We start from the raw sequence: 15,311 nt of genomic DNA on the forward strand, positions 1-15,311 counted from the left end.
CTTTTTAGTGCAACAAGATCCATGGAAAAGCCCAATCATTCAGTCACTGCTGAATTTACTGTTACTCATCATCTTTTCCTTCAGTGTTGCTTCCTATATAACATAACCTGCATTAGACAGGAGGACATGCCAAAGCTGGAAAAGATGAGCTAAATAATTTGACAGTCAGCTAATTGGAAAGCTTCAGCACGAGTAGACCAGTTTGACTGGACCCAGAAATTTTGATCCTAAGAATAAACATAAATGTGAATTTTCATAAATAATAATAATAAAAAAAATCGGTTCCACTTTATTTTAAAGTTTCCCTGTTACAGTGTAATTATACATTTAAGTAATGACTGAGTAATAATAATAAACTACATATACTTACTATGGTTAGGGTAGGATTAGGGTTTGTTTTAGGGTTAGTTGCATCACGTAATTATACCTAATGGCTTTTTTGCACATTAACACTTATAACACTTTTGACGACTCATGAGAATGCTGTAATATGTGGCATAACAGTTCAGTTAATAGCTCCCAGGTTCATACTCCACATCAATAAGAAATAGAAACATTTGCTCAAAACTGACATACCTCTATGCCCACAAGGTGGCGCAATTGTTCCACAATCATTCCAGCCTTCAAACTCGTAACATTATTATAAAATATATGGTGTAAACGAAATAGTTCAGTCAAAAAATAATATTCTCATTTACTCACCGACAAGTCTTTCCAAACCCCTTTTCCCTCCTGGAACACAAAAGCAGAAGTTTAGTTTAGCAGTTTGCTAAAATACATTCTATCAATGTAATCAAATATAACTTTTTATATTCATTTAATTTTCCTTTTTTTTTGTTTATCTTTTGTTATTTTTGTATGTAGTATATTCCTGATAATAGCAATGAGCCAAACCATGCTGCACTATTTATAAGGGTATCTGCGCATGCGCAATGAGTGCGCTTCTCCGCTCCAAAGGCACAGAGAGCGAGAATACACCTTACAGACAACACGACAGGGAATGGATGGATGGATGTATTAATAACTTCTGCACTTCATTTAATATGACAGCATGCGCGGGATATGGGACGTGGAGTGAGGGAGCGTGGTGTTAAAGGTGACATTCCCATGGCCAGAACCAGCGCGGACGGGCTGCTCTGCCAGAACAACAGCAAACTGGACTCTTTCCTCAAGAGAAACACCAACCGGGATGTGTACGAGCGGATCCGGTTCTACGAGCCGTGTGTGGTGGTCTCGGGGTCGGTGAAGAAGGTTTTCATGCATGTGATCTTGACCGATGAGCGCGTGTATCTGAGCGAGTATCCTCCGCGCGCGCTGCGAGAGGCGCTCAGCTTCAGACACGTCACGAGCATCGAGCTGGTGAGAGCAAGATATACTGGATATATTATATAGACATATTAATGTTGTTATTTCATCTATTGATATTGCATATAGATTGATTAATGCATTTACTCAAACAACACACGAGCATAATAGAGTATAACACAATGTAGTGCAATAACAGTACAATAGAATACAATATACACATCAGTAGTATATTAACAATAAAATAAAGCAATATAGACACTATATAACCACCTTGCTTCGTGTTTTTGCACAATTAGAGAAAAGTTGCGTAGATATTAGTTAGGTAAATATACAAAGGATATTTTGCACAAATTCAAAAAATCTTCATTGCAAAATTCATTATCATAATTTAACTTGGTTACTCTTCAGAAAAGGGTTCACACGGTTCTGACAAGCCTGGAAATATCAGGTACATTTCAACAGTGTGAATACCAGTCCTGGGGAGACTCATTAAAATGAATAAAATCTTAAAAGGTCATGGATGGAAATATACATTTGTGTAGTTACGCAACATTTCTAGCACCAAGCTATAAATTACTCTTTGTGAGAGCGATCTCCTTCTACAGTTATTACAAATGACTGGAAAATATTGGAAAATCATGGAAATGAATCAGCCTAGAAATGTGGGAACCCTGTTTGAAGTGGGCTTATTTTTTAAATATTTATTAAACTTAAATTACCTCACTTTGCCGTTAATATAACTTAATAACTTTTTTATTGATCAGTTTTAAATCATACATCATTCACCGTTGAGTCAATGTGTTCTAAATGTCAGATGAAGCACGACTGTCTACCAAGCAGCGATGACAAGACAACGCTAATAATAGTGAGGACCTTTACTTATCCTGTCATGTTAAACTGCTTAAAGAAGGTTTGTTTGGTAAGCTTATGCACTTACACAGCTCAAAGCATTAGTCATGGAACGTTTCAGCACTGGGAGACTGTAAAAGACAGACGAATGAAGCTTGTAAATGTCACAATGGCAGAATTAACAAGGAAAGGCAATTGACCTATTAGGAATAACAGAATTATCCCCAGCTTGCTGCTGGCTAAGAATACAATAAATGCACAAATTTATATAAAAATGTACATATTAATGATTGCTAATTGATTATTGATGATTAGGCGTAGGCTAATTAAAAAAATCATTAATTCCCACATCAAGCGGCTTACACTAAAGGCCTGTTCACAGCAAGGACGATGACTATAACGATAATGATATTAAATCATTTACACATAAAAGAATTGCAGAGTTTACACCACAACTATAACGATAACGGCACAGAAACTATATCGTTGGAATCACTTTCAGAGCGATTTTTTTCAGCTGATGAGTGAACAATGACAGCCAATCAGAATCCACCTGATTTTAAAGAGCTCGACGACAAAATTGCAGTGCGCGCTTAATAAACAGAACAATATTTATAATATAGTTATCGTTCTTGGTGTGAACGGGCCTTAATGTAATTAATCTGTGTTAGCGCAATGTCAACACACATCTCTATCTTTCCTCACAGATCAACGATTTGCCTGATTTCCTCAGTGGAGAGGAGCGTGAGCGTTCACTGCATATTCGTGTCGTTCATACTGCAAAGAATACTGGGAAAAAGAGCAAAAGACCCAAAGGATCCAGCAAGAATAAGCCAGAGTGCCCACCATCTCCATCGCAAGGACGCAACTCGAGTGCCCGGCATTCTCTGGAGGGTAAAAACAATTTAATTAGATAAAAAATGTATAATTAATCAGGAATTCATTAACTATTCGCAAGCATGAGTGCATAGTTATTATTAGAAGCCCAGGATTCAGCCCATTTTCTCCTTGACAGTGTAATAAACCTGTAATCGCATTAGTCAAGTCCCTGACCTGCGCAGGTATGTGTGTTAATCCACGAGCTCTTTCACCTGTCCTGAGGAAGCAGCCGTACTGACACACGCGTAACCTACATTGACTTGTGTGTATGCCTCAGCTGTGAGTTTTGTGTCCATTTTGTGTCCAGGCATTGAGATTTTCTCTGCCTGCGCATAGGTAGTAGCTTAACCAGTTCAGGATAAACGAGGTTTAAATGAGGTTATCTGAGAGAAACAGCACTGTGGACAAGACGCACAAGGACACTCAGCAGTTTGAGTTAATCTGTGAATGAAGAGGAGTCACTCATTGTGAAATTTGTTCGATTATTTTAACAGGTCAATGGTTTACTGGGTTTTCTTATTTATAAAAAGCAACAAAATTAAGCACATATCCTAAACCTTAGTTTAAACAAACAACACAGACAAAGTCACACTTAAAGCAGATTCGTCTTTAAAACTGTAAAGTAAAAAGTCTATTTTAATTTAAACACATTTTTATGAAAAATCACTTTTTTTTGAGTGATGACATTTGATTTTCAGTTTGCCTTTGTTGCCAAATAATTTGTCAGATAAATACCTTAAAGTGCCGATTATTACCAAATTTTACCTTTCATGCAGTGTGTAATATAGTTGTTTGTCAATGTAAAATCTCTGCAAAGTTTTAAAGATCAAAGTGCATGTCAAAGTCTCCTAAAAGAAAAAAAATGATTCTGAACTGCCTGAAATGAGTCGTCAGTAATTCCAGTCTTACTTCCTGTTACATACCTGAACAATTTTGCATAATTCCAGTCCATGGTCTTCATTGGTTGCCCATGAACGATGTCTAGTTTGACCGGCTCTCAAACACTGTAGTTGTAGCTGAGACTGAAAGAGTTTGGTTTGTGTTATTGACATGTCGAGAAAATGCTTTTTCGTGTCCTGCCAAAGCAAGTCCACTTTGCATGCACTTCAAATGGATGAGGACTTGCGCTCGAATTGATATGGTAAAACCGATCCCATCATTACTGTTGGCATCATTGTGTATCAAGCTGAAATTCAGATATGGTAATAAGCATTTTGTTTCCGACACAAGTTGTTAGCGGCCGACCAATCACAACAGACTGGTTCATCTGACCGAACCATTTTCATACACTATTAGAAATGAGGAGATGCTGCAATGAATTTTATGAGAAAATGAAAGTGTTTTTTTTTTTTTTTTACCTTGGATGCATGTAAACCTATTGTAGGAGACTCCAAAACAAAATTATGAACCTTCAAAATAGCATAATAGGGTATTTATACCAAGTTTAGCATTTTGTTCTTCCCTCAATTTACTATATTTACAAAATATAAAATATTTTTTCCATGTTTTGATGGCTTAATCAAACTTGTACAGTCATTAAAAACAATTATCCCCTCAACAACGACAACACTTGGCCACTACTGCATATTAAAGTAATTGCTGTATGAATTGCAGTTAGGAAAAAAATCAATAGATCCGGATAAAAAAAATGAATGTGACGTTGTTTGTTGTTTTAAAATGAAGCATTATTAATCTTTTTAAGTAGATAATTTCATTAAGATTTCAGTTTGTCCTCTCAGATAAACTTCAACTCGCTAAATGTCAAAATGAAACCAAATAAGTGTTTTCCTGTGATCCTGCAGGAATGAGTCATGTTCTCCTGTCGACACGCTCAGCTCCGTCTGAGTCCTCCAGCTGGAGAATCTCTCCCACATCAATGAGGTAAAGTCCTCTCAGTGTTAACGGCCTCACTTTCAACCAACACAACTGCTGTGTATTTGTGAGCGTCACAATGACCCATTCAAAGTGCTTTATCTCCACCACACAGCTTTTTACTGCCTCTGACTCTACAATGCACAGGACGAACAGACTCCGTTTTGAAGAGGAATTTGCTTAGCAACTCGAGCCACAGCGATCTTATTAAACAAACCGGTGTGATAATAAATGTGGAGATATTCACGTTTTATATCTCAGGGGGCGCACAAGAACCGTCTGTGTTGTGCTTTGTTGCTTAGAACCTAGATTGATTACGTTTTTACGTAATTACGTCTGTGCTAAACTATCAATGACGCTGTATAAGCAATACATAGTATACTGATTTAAAAGTTCATAGGTCATAAAGCTGAACGGTTTAACATAAGAAAAAATGTCTTCGAGTTTTATCCAGTGACATGCAACAAAAAGCATTAACTGGAGCAATTTAATGGATCAAAAAGTAGAAAAGTAATGAATAATAAGCTGACTCTTTATGCTTTATGCCCATTGTGCTTTTTAATGCATACTTCCTGCTTGAACCTACCTAGGTTTGTAACACATTTGCGAAATGCCAGTCTATGGTCTTGATTGGCTGCTGGCAAACAACGTCTAGTTTGACCGGCTCTCAAACGGTAGTTGTAGCTGAGGAACGGAAGAGTTTGGTTTGTGTTATCGACATGTCGAGAAGATGCTGTTTTCTGTTCTGTGCAAGAAAATCCACTATACTGCACTTCCAAAGAATGAGGAATCAGGCGCTAATTGATACGGTAAAACCGAAAACCGCCATTGTTACTGTTCTTATTAACTGTGAATCAAGTGTTTAGCTGAAATTCAGATATGGTAATGCCCGTTTCATTTCCGACACATGCTGTAAGTGGTAGACCAATTACAAATGACTGGGCCATCTGACCAATCACAGCAGAGTAGACCAATCACAACAGACTGGGCCGTCTGATCAATCAGAGCAGAGTAAACCAATCACAACAGACTGGGCCATCTGACCAATCAGAGCAAAGTAGACCAATCATAACAGACTGGGCCATCTGACCAATCAGAGGAGAGTAGACCAGTCACAAAAGACTGGGCCGTCTGACCAATCACAGCAGAGTAGACCAATCACAAAAGACTGGGCCATCTGACCAATCAGAGGAGAGTAGACCAATCACAACAGACTGGGCCGTCTGACCAATCAGAGGAGAGTAGACCAATCACAACAGACTGGGCCGTCTGACCAATCAGAACAGAATAGACCAATCACAACAGACTGGGCCATCTGACCAATCAGAGGAGAGTAGACCAATCACAAGAGACTGGGCCGTCTGACCAATCAGAGGAGAGTAGACCAATCACAACAGACTGGGCCGTCTGACCAATCAGAGGAGAGTAGACCAATCACAACAGACTGGGCCGTCTGACCAATCAGAGGAGAGTAGACCAATCACAACAGACTGGGCCGTCTGACCAATCAGAGGAGAGTAGACCAATCACAACAGACTGGGCCGTCTGACCAATCAGAACAGAATAGACCAATCACAACAGACTGGGCCATCTGACCAATCAGAGGAGAGTAGACCAATCACAAGAGACTGGGCCATCTGACCAATCAGAGGAGAGTAGACCAATCACAAGAGACTGGGCCGTCTGACCAATCAGAGGAGAGTAGACCAATCACAACAGACTGGGCCGTCTGACCAATCAGAGGAGAGTAGACCAATCACAACAGACTGGGCCGTCTGACCAATCAGAACAGAATAGACCAATCACAACAGACTGGGCCATCTGACCAATCACAGCAGAGTAGACCAATCACAAAAGACTGGGCCATCTGACCAACCAGAGGAGAGTAGACCAATCACAACAGACTGGGCCGTCTGACCAATCAGAGGAGAGTAGACCAATCACAACAGACTGGGCCGTCTGACCAATCAGAACAGAATAGACCAATCACAACAGACTGGGCCATCTGACCAATCAGAGGAGAGTAGACCAATCACAACAGACTGGGACGTCTGACCAATCAGAGCAGAGTAGGCTTTAGGAGGGGTTTAGAGAGGCCGAATCCTTTATTGAATCGTTTCAGACACTGTGAGAAAAGAGCTAATGCTGCAATGTACTGTATATTATGAGAAAATGTAAGTGTTTTTGACCTTTGATGCATGTAAACTAATTGTAGGAGACTCGAAAACAAAATTAGGAACCTTTTAAATAGCATAACAGGGGAACTTCAAGACGTACTATGAAAACATACTGTAACTTCTGGAACTATTTTTCCGTAGCTTTAAAGGTAACTTTTCTTTTGCATTTTGCAGAGCAAGTTGCTCTCTGTTGCAACGTGAGCCTCTGAAGTGGAAATGGGGCAAGAAGAGAGGTTGCATTACATATGCATGTTTAATGAACGCAGAAAAAGGAAAGAAAGATCTTGTAAATTAGAAACCACTAGCAGCATATTAGGCTCTGTGTTTGCTGTTTCATGAAGTGAAAATGTTGATTTGAATATATTCATCAGTGTTATTTTAGTAGTATTTAGATAGTATTATAGTTTTAATTAATACTTTGAATTAGCTTTTTTTCATATTTTTTTAGTTACATATTTAGTAATTTTGTTATGCTCTTTTGTCATTTTCTTATTTTGGGGATTTTTCTACTGTATATCAGTTTTAGTTTTCAGTTAGTATTTTTAGTTCTGGCAACAAAGGCAATGTTTTTTAAATTTCTATTTAGTTTAAGTTTTTCATTAAATATATTTTATTTTATTTCAGCCTTCTCATATAACAAAAATGCTTTTTTAATAGGTGTAGTCTTAGTTGACGATAACAACACTGCTGTTCACAACGAAAAGCTCCTACAATTTGAAAACCAATTTAATGTGGTTTCCAAAACTGACATCAGTTGCAGTGATGATGTGTATTCATGCATTTTACCCTGTTGACAGTCCATGACTTTACAGCATTGAGCAGGAGACGCAGAGGGGGAGGCCACTGGCGTCATTCACACTGTTGCCATGAGGAGGAAACCGCTACGCAATAAATATCCAATTAAAAGACCTTGTTTGTCTCAGCAAAACATGCCAGCTTAACGTTCTTAACGACGTTCTGACGAAGAACTCGCTGCTACTGTGCTTGTGTTCATCAAACCTCTCTGAGACTGTTCTGAGAACAGTGTGAATGTGTGATTTCTCTCAGTTGCACTGTAATGTGACTCTCAGCTCCAGTTGAATCCCACCCAAGGGAGACCATTAGCTCACGTTCAGCACAAAGCGCTTGCCATTGTCTTGAAGAGACACACGAGTAACCACATGGGAAGTGTGGTTCTAGCTTTTCCACAGTTTAAGCATCATTTGAAGGATTTATTGAATCGGTGGTGTGCGGCTGTACAGAGATGGTCTGTGAGCGTTTTTCAGACATCGGCATGAGAACGAAAAGTAGGTCAGTGCACCTAAAAAAAGTTTGTGGGCATTTTCCACTTAGGAAATTGTTGGAATGTTGAGGCGCATGGAAAGATTTTCTTTTTATCCTGCATCATATTAGAGGGAATTTAAATGGGAGGATGATGATGGGGCGTGAAGCAGGACCTTGTCTGGCATCCAAACCTTGAAGTTCTCCAATACTGTGCCACTGAACATGTCACTCGCCAGCGCCTCCTCATGGATATGGTCTGTCAGTGCAGCTAGTTTATGCTTTATCAAAGGCCCTAATAAATTATACAGTTCAGAGGACCTCTTTGAAGAGATCTGTTTTGATTATAAAAAGATCCATCTTATATCAGCTTTTTTGTTATTAGACAAATTTGTGTGACAAATGCAAGATGATTAAAAAAATGTCTAGTTTAAATTTTGAACACGTTTGAACACGTTAGGCCATCTTAATCTTAACTAAATGTATTTAAAATATTATTGAAAAACTTTAAACATCATAAAATTGTATTGGTTTTAACATCCGACATCTGACAACCTGAAATGCCTTCCCATCAGTGTTATTTTAGTATCAGAGATACAATTTAGTTTTTATTAATAGTTTTGAATTAGTTTTAATATTTTCTTTTTTCATTTTCATTTTAGTAAAAAAAATTTGTGAATGTTTTTGTCACTTTTATTAGTTTATATATATACTTATCAATATATTTATATATATATATATATATATATATATATATATATAAATATATATATTTATCAATTTTTATTTCAGTTTTAGTTTTGAGTTATTTTAGTACATGTACAAGTTAAACTAAATGAAAATGAGAAACGTTTCCTAGAAACTCTCTGAAATAAATAGGTTTAAGCTTTTTTTATATATATGTTATTTTATTTCAATTCATGTTTATTTTATTTAAAGTAAAATTTTTTAAATTATTTTAAATTAAATTATTTTATTTTATGTTTATAGTTCTAGTTTTACTTTTAGCCAAATATAACCCTACTTGCCATGTCATAAGGTTTTTAAAATATTAATAATATTATTTATTTAATACTAGTTATTATTTATAATATTATTAATATAATATTCATATTTTAAAATTTAACTGCTTCCCTGCTTTTTCATCTAAAAAAACAATAATAGAAATAATTTTCAGATCTAAATCATCTTTAAAAAATGTACTAGCCGTAACAAAAAAAAGGTCTCTGTCTGTTATAGTGATGGTGCGCTGGAGGAAGAAGAGGGCAGCGTCGTTCCGAAAAGACGTTCAGCTTCCTGTCCAAACCCGAATGTATTGGGTCTGAGTGTGTTTAATACCTCCCCCAGTGCAGCTCCTCTCCCCACCATCACTAATGACCAGCGAAGGACCTCTGCTCAGGACCCTGTAGCATTCCGTCACAGAGGTTCAGTCCTGACAAGAGTGATGACGAGAACAATAACAGAGAAGCAGAAGGAGGAGGAGGAGGAAGATGAGATAGAGGAAGAGTTGCACCTTTACGCTGTATCTCCATCGTCCCGAATATTCCCTCACCTACAGAGCTCCTGGAGCAGCTATATCATAGTAAGTGTGTGTGTGTGTGTGTGTGTGTGTGTGTGTGTGTGTGTGTGTGTGTGTGTGTATGTGTGTGTGTGTGTGTGTGTGTGTGTGTGTGTGTGTGTGTGTGTGTGTGTGTGTGTGTGTGTGTGTGTGTGTGTGTGTGTGTGTGTGTGTGTATGTGTGGAGTCAATCTCGTACCATGGCCATTTTCCACAGAATATAATCGCATCTGTTGGGCATTGTAAGTAATGCACGTAAAATAATGTTTAATGTTGTTGTTTTTTTGTTGTTTTTGTAGAGATCAACTTTTATGCTGGACCCAGTTTACAGGAGGAGATGTGGCATATCCTCCTCTTCTCCTCAGAAACAGAAATATCACAAGATCAGGTATATCTGCTATATATCTGCTATATGCTGTATCTATCTGACTGAACCGTACATATTTGTGACCCTGGACCACAAAACCAGTCACATGGGTCCATTTTTTGAAATTGAGATGTATACATCATCTGAAAGCTGGATAAATAAGCTTTCCATTGATGTAGTTCAATGTTTGTTTGTTAGGATAGGACAGTATTTGTCTGAGATACAACTGTTTGAAAATCTGGAATGTGAGGGTGCAAAAAAATCTAAATATTGAGAAAATCGCCTTTAAAGTTGTCCATTTATGTTCGCGATTGTGCTGCTTTCACTCACAAAAGTAAATATTTTATATATTTATGGTAGAAAATTTACAAAATATCTTCATGGAACATGATCTTTACTTAATATCCTTATGATTTTTGGCATAAAAGAAAAATCGATAATTTTGACCCATACAATGTATTGTTGGCTATTGCCACAAATAAACCCGTGCGACTTGTGACTGGTTTTGTGGTCCAGGGTCACATATATGCATGCAGGCAGTGTAAAATGCACATTCTAAGAAAGCGTCTGCTAATGTGTTTCCAGCTGGGAGCGGACGTGTCACTTGTTCGGTCAGTTGAGTGGAGAGCTGTTACAGGAGAGCATCAGTCTGGAGAGTCAGTATTTACTCCTGCAGGAGCTGCACACGGCCACATACCGCAACCCCACCATCAAAAAACTCTTCTGGAGGGTAAGATTCTGCTCTGTGCATTAGTGTTTACATGCACTTCAAAGGAACGGTTCATCCAAAAATGAAAATTCCTCTCTTTTTTGCTTCTCAGTCACCTGACCTTTATCCTTTCCTGGTGAAAACTCTGTCTGAAAGCTCTCAGGGCGACCATGGAGGAGTTCACACAGCTGACAGACTTCTGTAAGCCTCGTAATAAGAAAACTAGACATAAAACTGGTCATGTGACACATGCCAGTCAGTCTCATAACAAGCTAAACTATCCATGTTTATAATTTAAACAACTTTGTAATGACCTCCCCCTAGAACCAAGCACGTTTTCATGATCGGTGCTGTAGGTTTTACTGTAACGCATGAAGTCGCAACTGCTTTTGAGGACATTAAGATAGAGATGATGTGTCAATGTTCTGCAGGCTTTGCACTCTAGTGGTTCAGATATTAAGCCTGATGTTCAGGGAAACAGAGATTGAACCGACAAGACTCAGCATGCTGATGGCCAAACAGTATGTGATTCTACCTTGGCAATAATATCAGTCTGCTCTGCTCCTTAAATCTTATTTAAATGAGACTTGGCTGTTGTTTGATGCAGAGGGGCTCTTACAGCGGACATGCTGCTAGCTTTAGTGTGTGATCCGGATCTTCAGCTGCCAGACTCTACCAAGGACTCCAAATCTTCAATTACTAAGGTATAAAAGACAGTCCACAATGGAAAATTTTTATATTTTGTCATTATTTACTCATCCTGGCTACCCAGTGTGAGGAACAGACAAAAAATTGTTTATATGTTTTGATTATATAGATGAATAATAATCAATTAATTTATGATAAGTAAATTTAATTTATGATAATGAAATGTCTTTGTGTGTCGCAGATGCAGCATCTGCAGGCGGACTATCTGGACGCGGCATCTGCGTTGCTGTTTGAGGTTGTTGTTCTCTGTCAGGAGGTGAGTAGCATTTATATATATATATCAAAAGGGGATATTTGTTTTTAATTACCCTACTAGTTTGATTAAACCATCAAAATATGAGGAGAATATAATATATATTTATATTTTAAATATGAGGGAAGAACAGGTATTTATCTGACAAAATTATTTGGCAGAAAAAGGCCAAACTATCTTATTTTAATATGCAAAAACAAAAAAATGCATAGAAAAACAAAACGCTCACAGGAAAAAGCATACATTGACTACAACATAATCAGTTATTAATATTTTGTTGGTTCGCTCTCGTTTTTGCACGTGTCCATAAATTATTTTATTTTTATTTTTTGTCCATAAATTCTTTGTATGACAGCCTGGCCAAAAATGATGTCATCACAATTAAAAAAAAATTGACTCCAAGCACAACAGTAGCACAACAATATTATCATTTTTAGTAATATTTTAATAAGGGTGAGAATGTCATTTTTCCTAGGCTCGATATCACTCTGCTTTACTTGTCTCAATTGTGTTTCAAAGGCTAGTCGCACACCTTCTCTGGGACATTTCCTTACCATTGGCTGGGTGTTTCAATTGCTTAAACCTCATCCATTCTTAGTAAGTATATAACCATTTCATTTTCATGCACATCTGCATAAATCCACATGATTATCAAGCCTATATCAGAACGAATGTTTGAACGTACCTCCCTCTAGAGCTTCATAATGTGATCGTCCTGTTTGGTTTTCTCTATCACAGCTCCCGTTTGTTGGATATCAGGCCCAGCAGGTGGTTCTGGTTCTCTCAGGCCCGCAGTTTCCGGTCAGCCCGTCTCAGGCGGTTCTTCTGTACCAGCGGTTCCATGTTCTGTTAGCCTGTCTGCAGCACAGCACCTGCTTGAGCAAATACATCAGGACAGGATTCAAGGAGGAGTTCAGGTTCTTCATGAGCTTCGTCAAGTCCAATTTTTTTCAAGGCTAAGACAGGGCTGTCATATTTTAAAAATCCTCTTTTTTTATAGGTACTACGTGAAGATGTCAGGGCTGGAGGACAAACTGCCCCATCACTACCCCATCAGTCAGCCCGCCCAGAGCCTTCTTTCCCAGCTCCTCAGTCTGGTTCTCCAGAAACCCTGAGCTCTGCTGCCAGTGTGCTTCTGTCTCTATCTTTCTGTCCCTCTCAGATTGAATTTCTTATTTCTGCATTGTAAAAACAATGGAAGTTTTTTTCCGCCACAGAATAAAATAAATAAATAAGGTAATTGCAATGTTTTATCTCGCAATTCTGAGTTTATTTCTCACAATTCTGATTTTATATCTCGCAATTCTGTGTTTATTTCTCGCAATTCTGACTTTATATCTTGCAATTCTGAGTTGATATCTCGCAATCTGTTTATTTCTCACAATTCTGAGTTGATATCTCGCAATTCTGAGTTTATTTCTCACAATTCTGAGTTGATATCTCGCAATTCTGAGTTTATTTCTCACAATTCTGAGTTGATGTCTCGCAATTCTGAGTTTATTTCTCACAATTCTGAGTTGATATCTCGCAATTCTGTTTATTTCTCGCAATTCTGAGTTGATATCTCGCAATTCTGAGTTTATTTCTCACAATTCTGAGTTGATATCTCGCAATTCTGAGTTTATTTCTCACAATTCTGAGTTGATATCTCGCAATTCTGTTTATTTCTCGCAATTCTGAGTTGATATCTCGCAATTCTGAGTTTATTTCTCACAATTCTGAGTTGATATCTCGCAATTCTGTTTATTTCTCGCAATTCTGACTTTATATCTCGCAATTCTGAGTTGATGTCTCGCCATTCTGTTTATTTCTCGCAATTCTGAGTTGATATCTCGCAATTCTGAGTTTATTTCTCACAATTCTGAGTTTATATCTCGCAATTCTGAGTTGATATCTCACAATTCGAGTTTATATCTCAGAATTTTGACTTTTTTCTCGGAATTCCGAGTTTTTATCTCATAATTGTAATTTTATATTTTGCAATTTCAAGTTTATATCTCGCAATTCCGAGTTTATATCTCGCAATTCTGGCTTTATTTCTCACAATTCAGAGTTTATATCTCGCAATTCTGGCTTTATTTCTCACAATTCAGAGTTTATATCTCGCAATTCTGGCTTTATTTCTCACAATTCAGAGTTTATATCTCGCAATTCTGCCTTTATTTCTCACAATTCAGAGTTTATATCTCGCAATTCTGCCTTTATTTCTCGTATTCTGAGTTTATGACTCGCAATTCTGATTTTTTTTTCTCAGAATTGGAAAATATAAACTTGCAATTAAGAGAAAAAAAGTCAGAATTGTGAGATAAAAAGTTGCAATTACCTTTTTTATTTTTTTATTCCATGGCGGAAACAAGCTTCCATAAAAACAGATGCACAGGTGTTCTGATATGCGAATATGCCTTTGAATGAATATGCTGCACTTTGAGATTGAATTCAAGTCGTGTATTGTGTCTTACTGTGTGTTGAACAGAGACTGCAGGATTCCACTCTGTTTAGCATATCGCCTTTGTCTACACTCAGGATTATAATCACTGTAATATGTGTAAAATATCAAAGATTTAATGGGAAGTCAACACATAGTACATGAACATCACAGATAATTTAATATATGGAACTATTTATTATATATAAATATAAAAAGATGGATGTCTAATGGCACTTTTTAATGAACAAATTCAGGTTTGGCAGACCACTATAATATACGAGACTGTTCACAGTATTATCACCTAAATGTGAATCTTCTTCATACATTTACTGTAAGTAAAGCCTCTGGTATGAATGCACTTGTTTATTTATTTTGTTGTTGTTTGGATGCACTCTCTATAAGACTGTACTAATCTTCAGGAACTCTATGTACCCCAAGGCCTCAAATTAAAAATAACAAATATTTTAAATAAACATTTGTTTCTCTGTCTCATTTTTATAAACCCAAATTTTTGAATGAAGATGTGTGTTTCTGCAACTATGAGCACTTTTAGCCCTGTAGACTTAAATAAATAAACTGAAACAGTGTATATAAATGCATCACATGAATGTCATTTTTAAATTAAACATTTTCACTACAACACATTTCCATCATGTTTAAAATTATGTATTGTATTTAAATGGATTATTTTATATATTTTGGGGGAAAATAAATGGCTGATTAATTTCATTGCTAGCACTTTATGTATGATAAAAACAATTAAACATTTTTTTTTCTTCTTCAGATAAACAATTAATAAAATGTTAGCAAAATTTGACAATTTCAGTTAGACTGCAATGACACAATTATAATATTAAGGGATATTTACCATTTTGTGTATTTCACGAGTTTCTCTCTTATACAAAAGCCCCTAAAATGTATGAAAAATAAAACGTTTTGCCATA

At 37.0% G+C, this 15,311-nt stretch overlaps 1 protein-coding gene across 1 annotated transcript; it reads left to right on the top strand.

Moving 5' to 3' along the window:
* The first annotated feature begins 739 nt into the window (after positions 1-739).
* Positions 740-13,276, top strand: cUnh12orf56 (chromosome Un C12orf56 homolog). The gene is made up of 13 exons (XM_082166643.1): positions 740-1,359; positions 2,865-3,051; positions 4,839-4,917; positions 9,585-9,927; positions 10,202-10,290; positions 10,855-10,999; positions 11,091-11,179; positions 11,410-11,499; positions 11,586-11,682; positions 11,868-11,942; positions 12,459-12,536; positions 12,678-12,856; positions 12,940-13,276. The coding sequence occupies exons 1-13, from the start codon at positions 1,063-1,065 to the stop codon at positions 13,052-13,054; spliced, it is 1,863 nt and encodes a 620-aa protein (XP_082022769.1). The 5' UTR covers positions 740-1,062; the 3' UTR covers positions 13,055-13,276.
* The last annotated feature ends 2,035 nt before the right edge of the window (positions 13,277-15,311 follow it).

Source organism: Leuciscus leuciscus, assembly GCF_965113295.1.
Source record: "Leuciscus leuciscus genome assembly, chromosome: 4".
Taxonomy (NCBI): domain Eukaryota; kingdom Metazoa; phylum Chordata; class Actinopteri; order Cypriniformes; family Leuciscidae; genus Leuciscus; species Leuciscus leuciscus.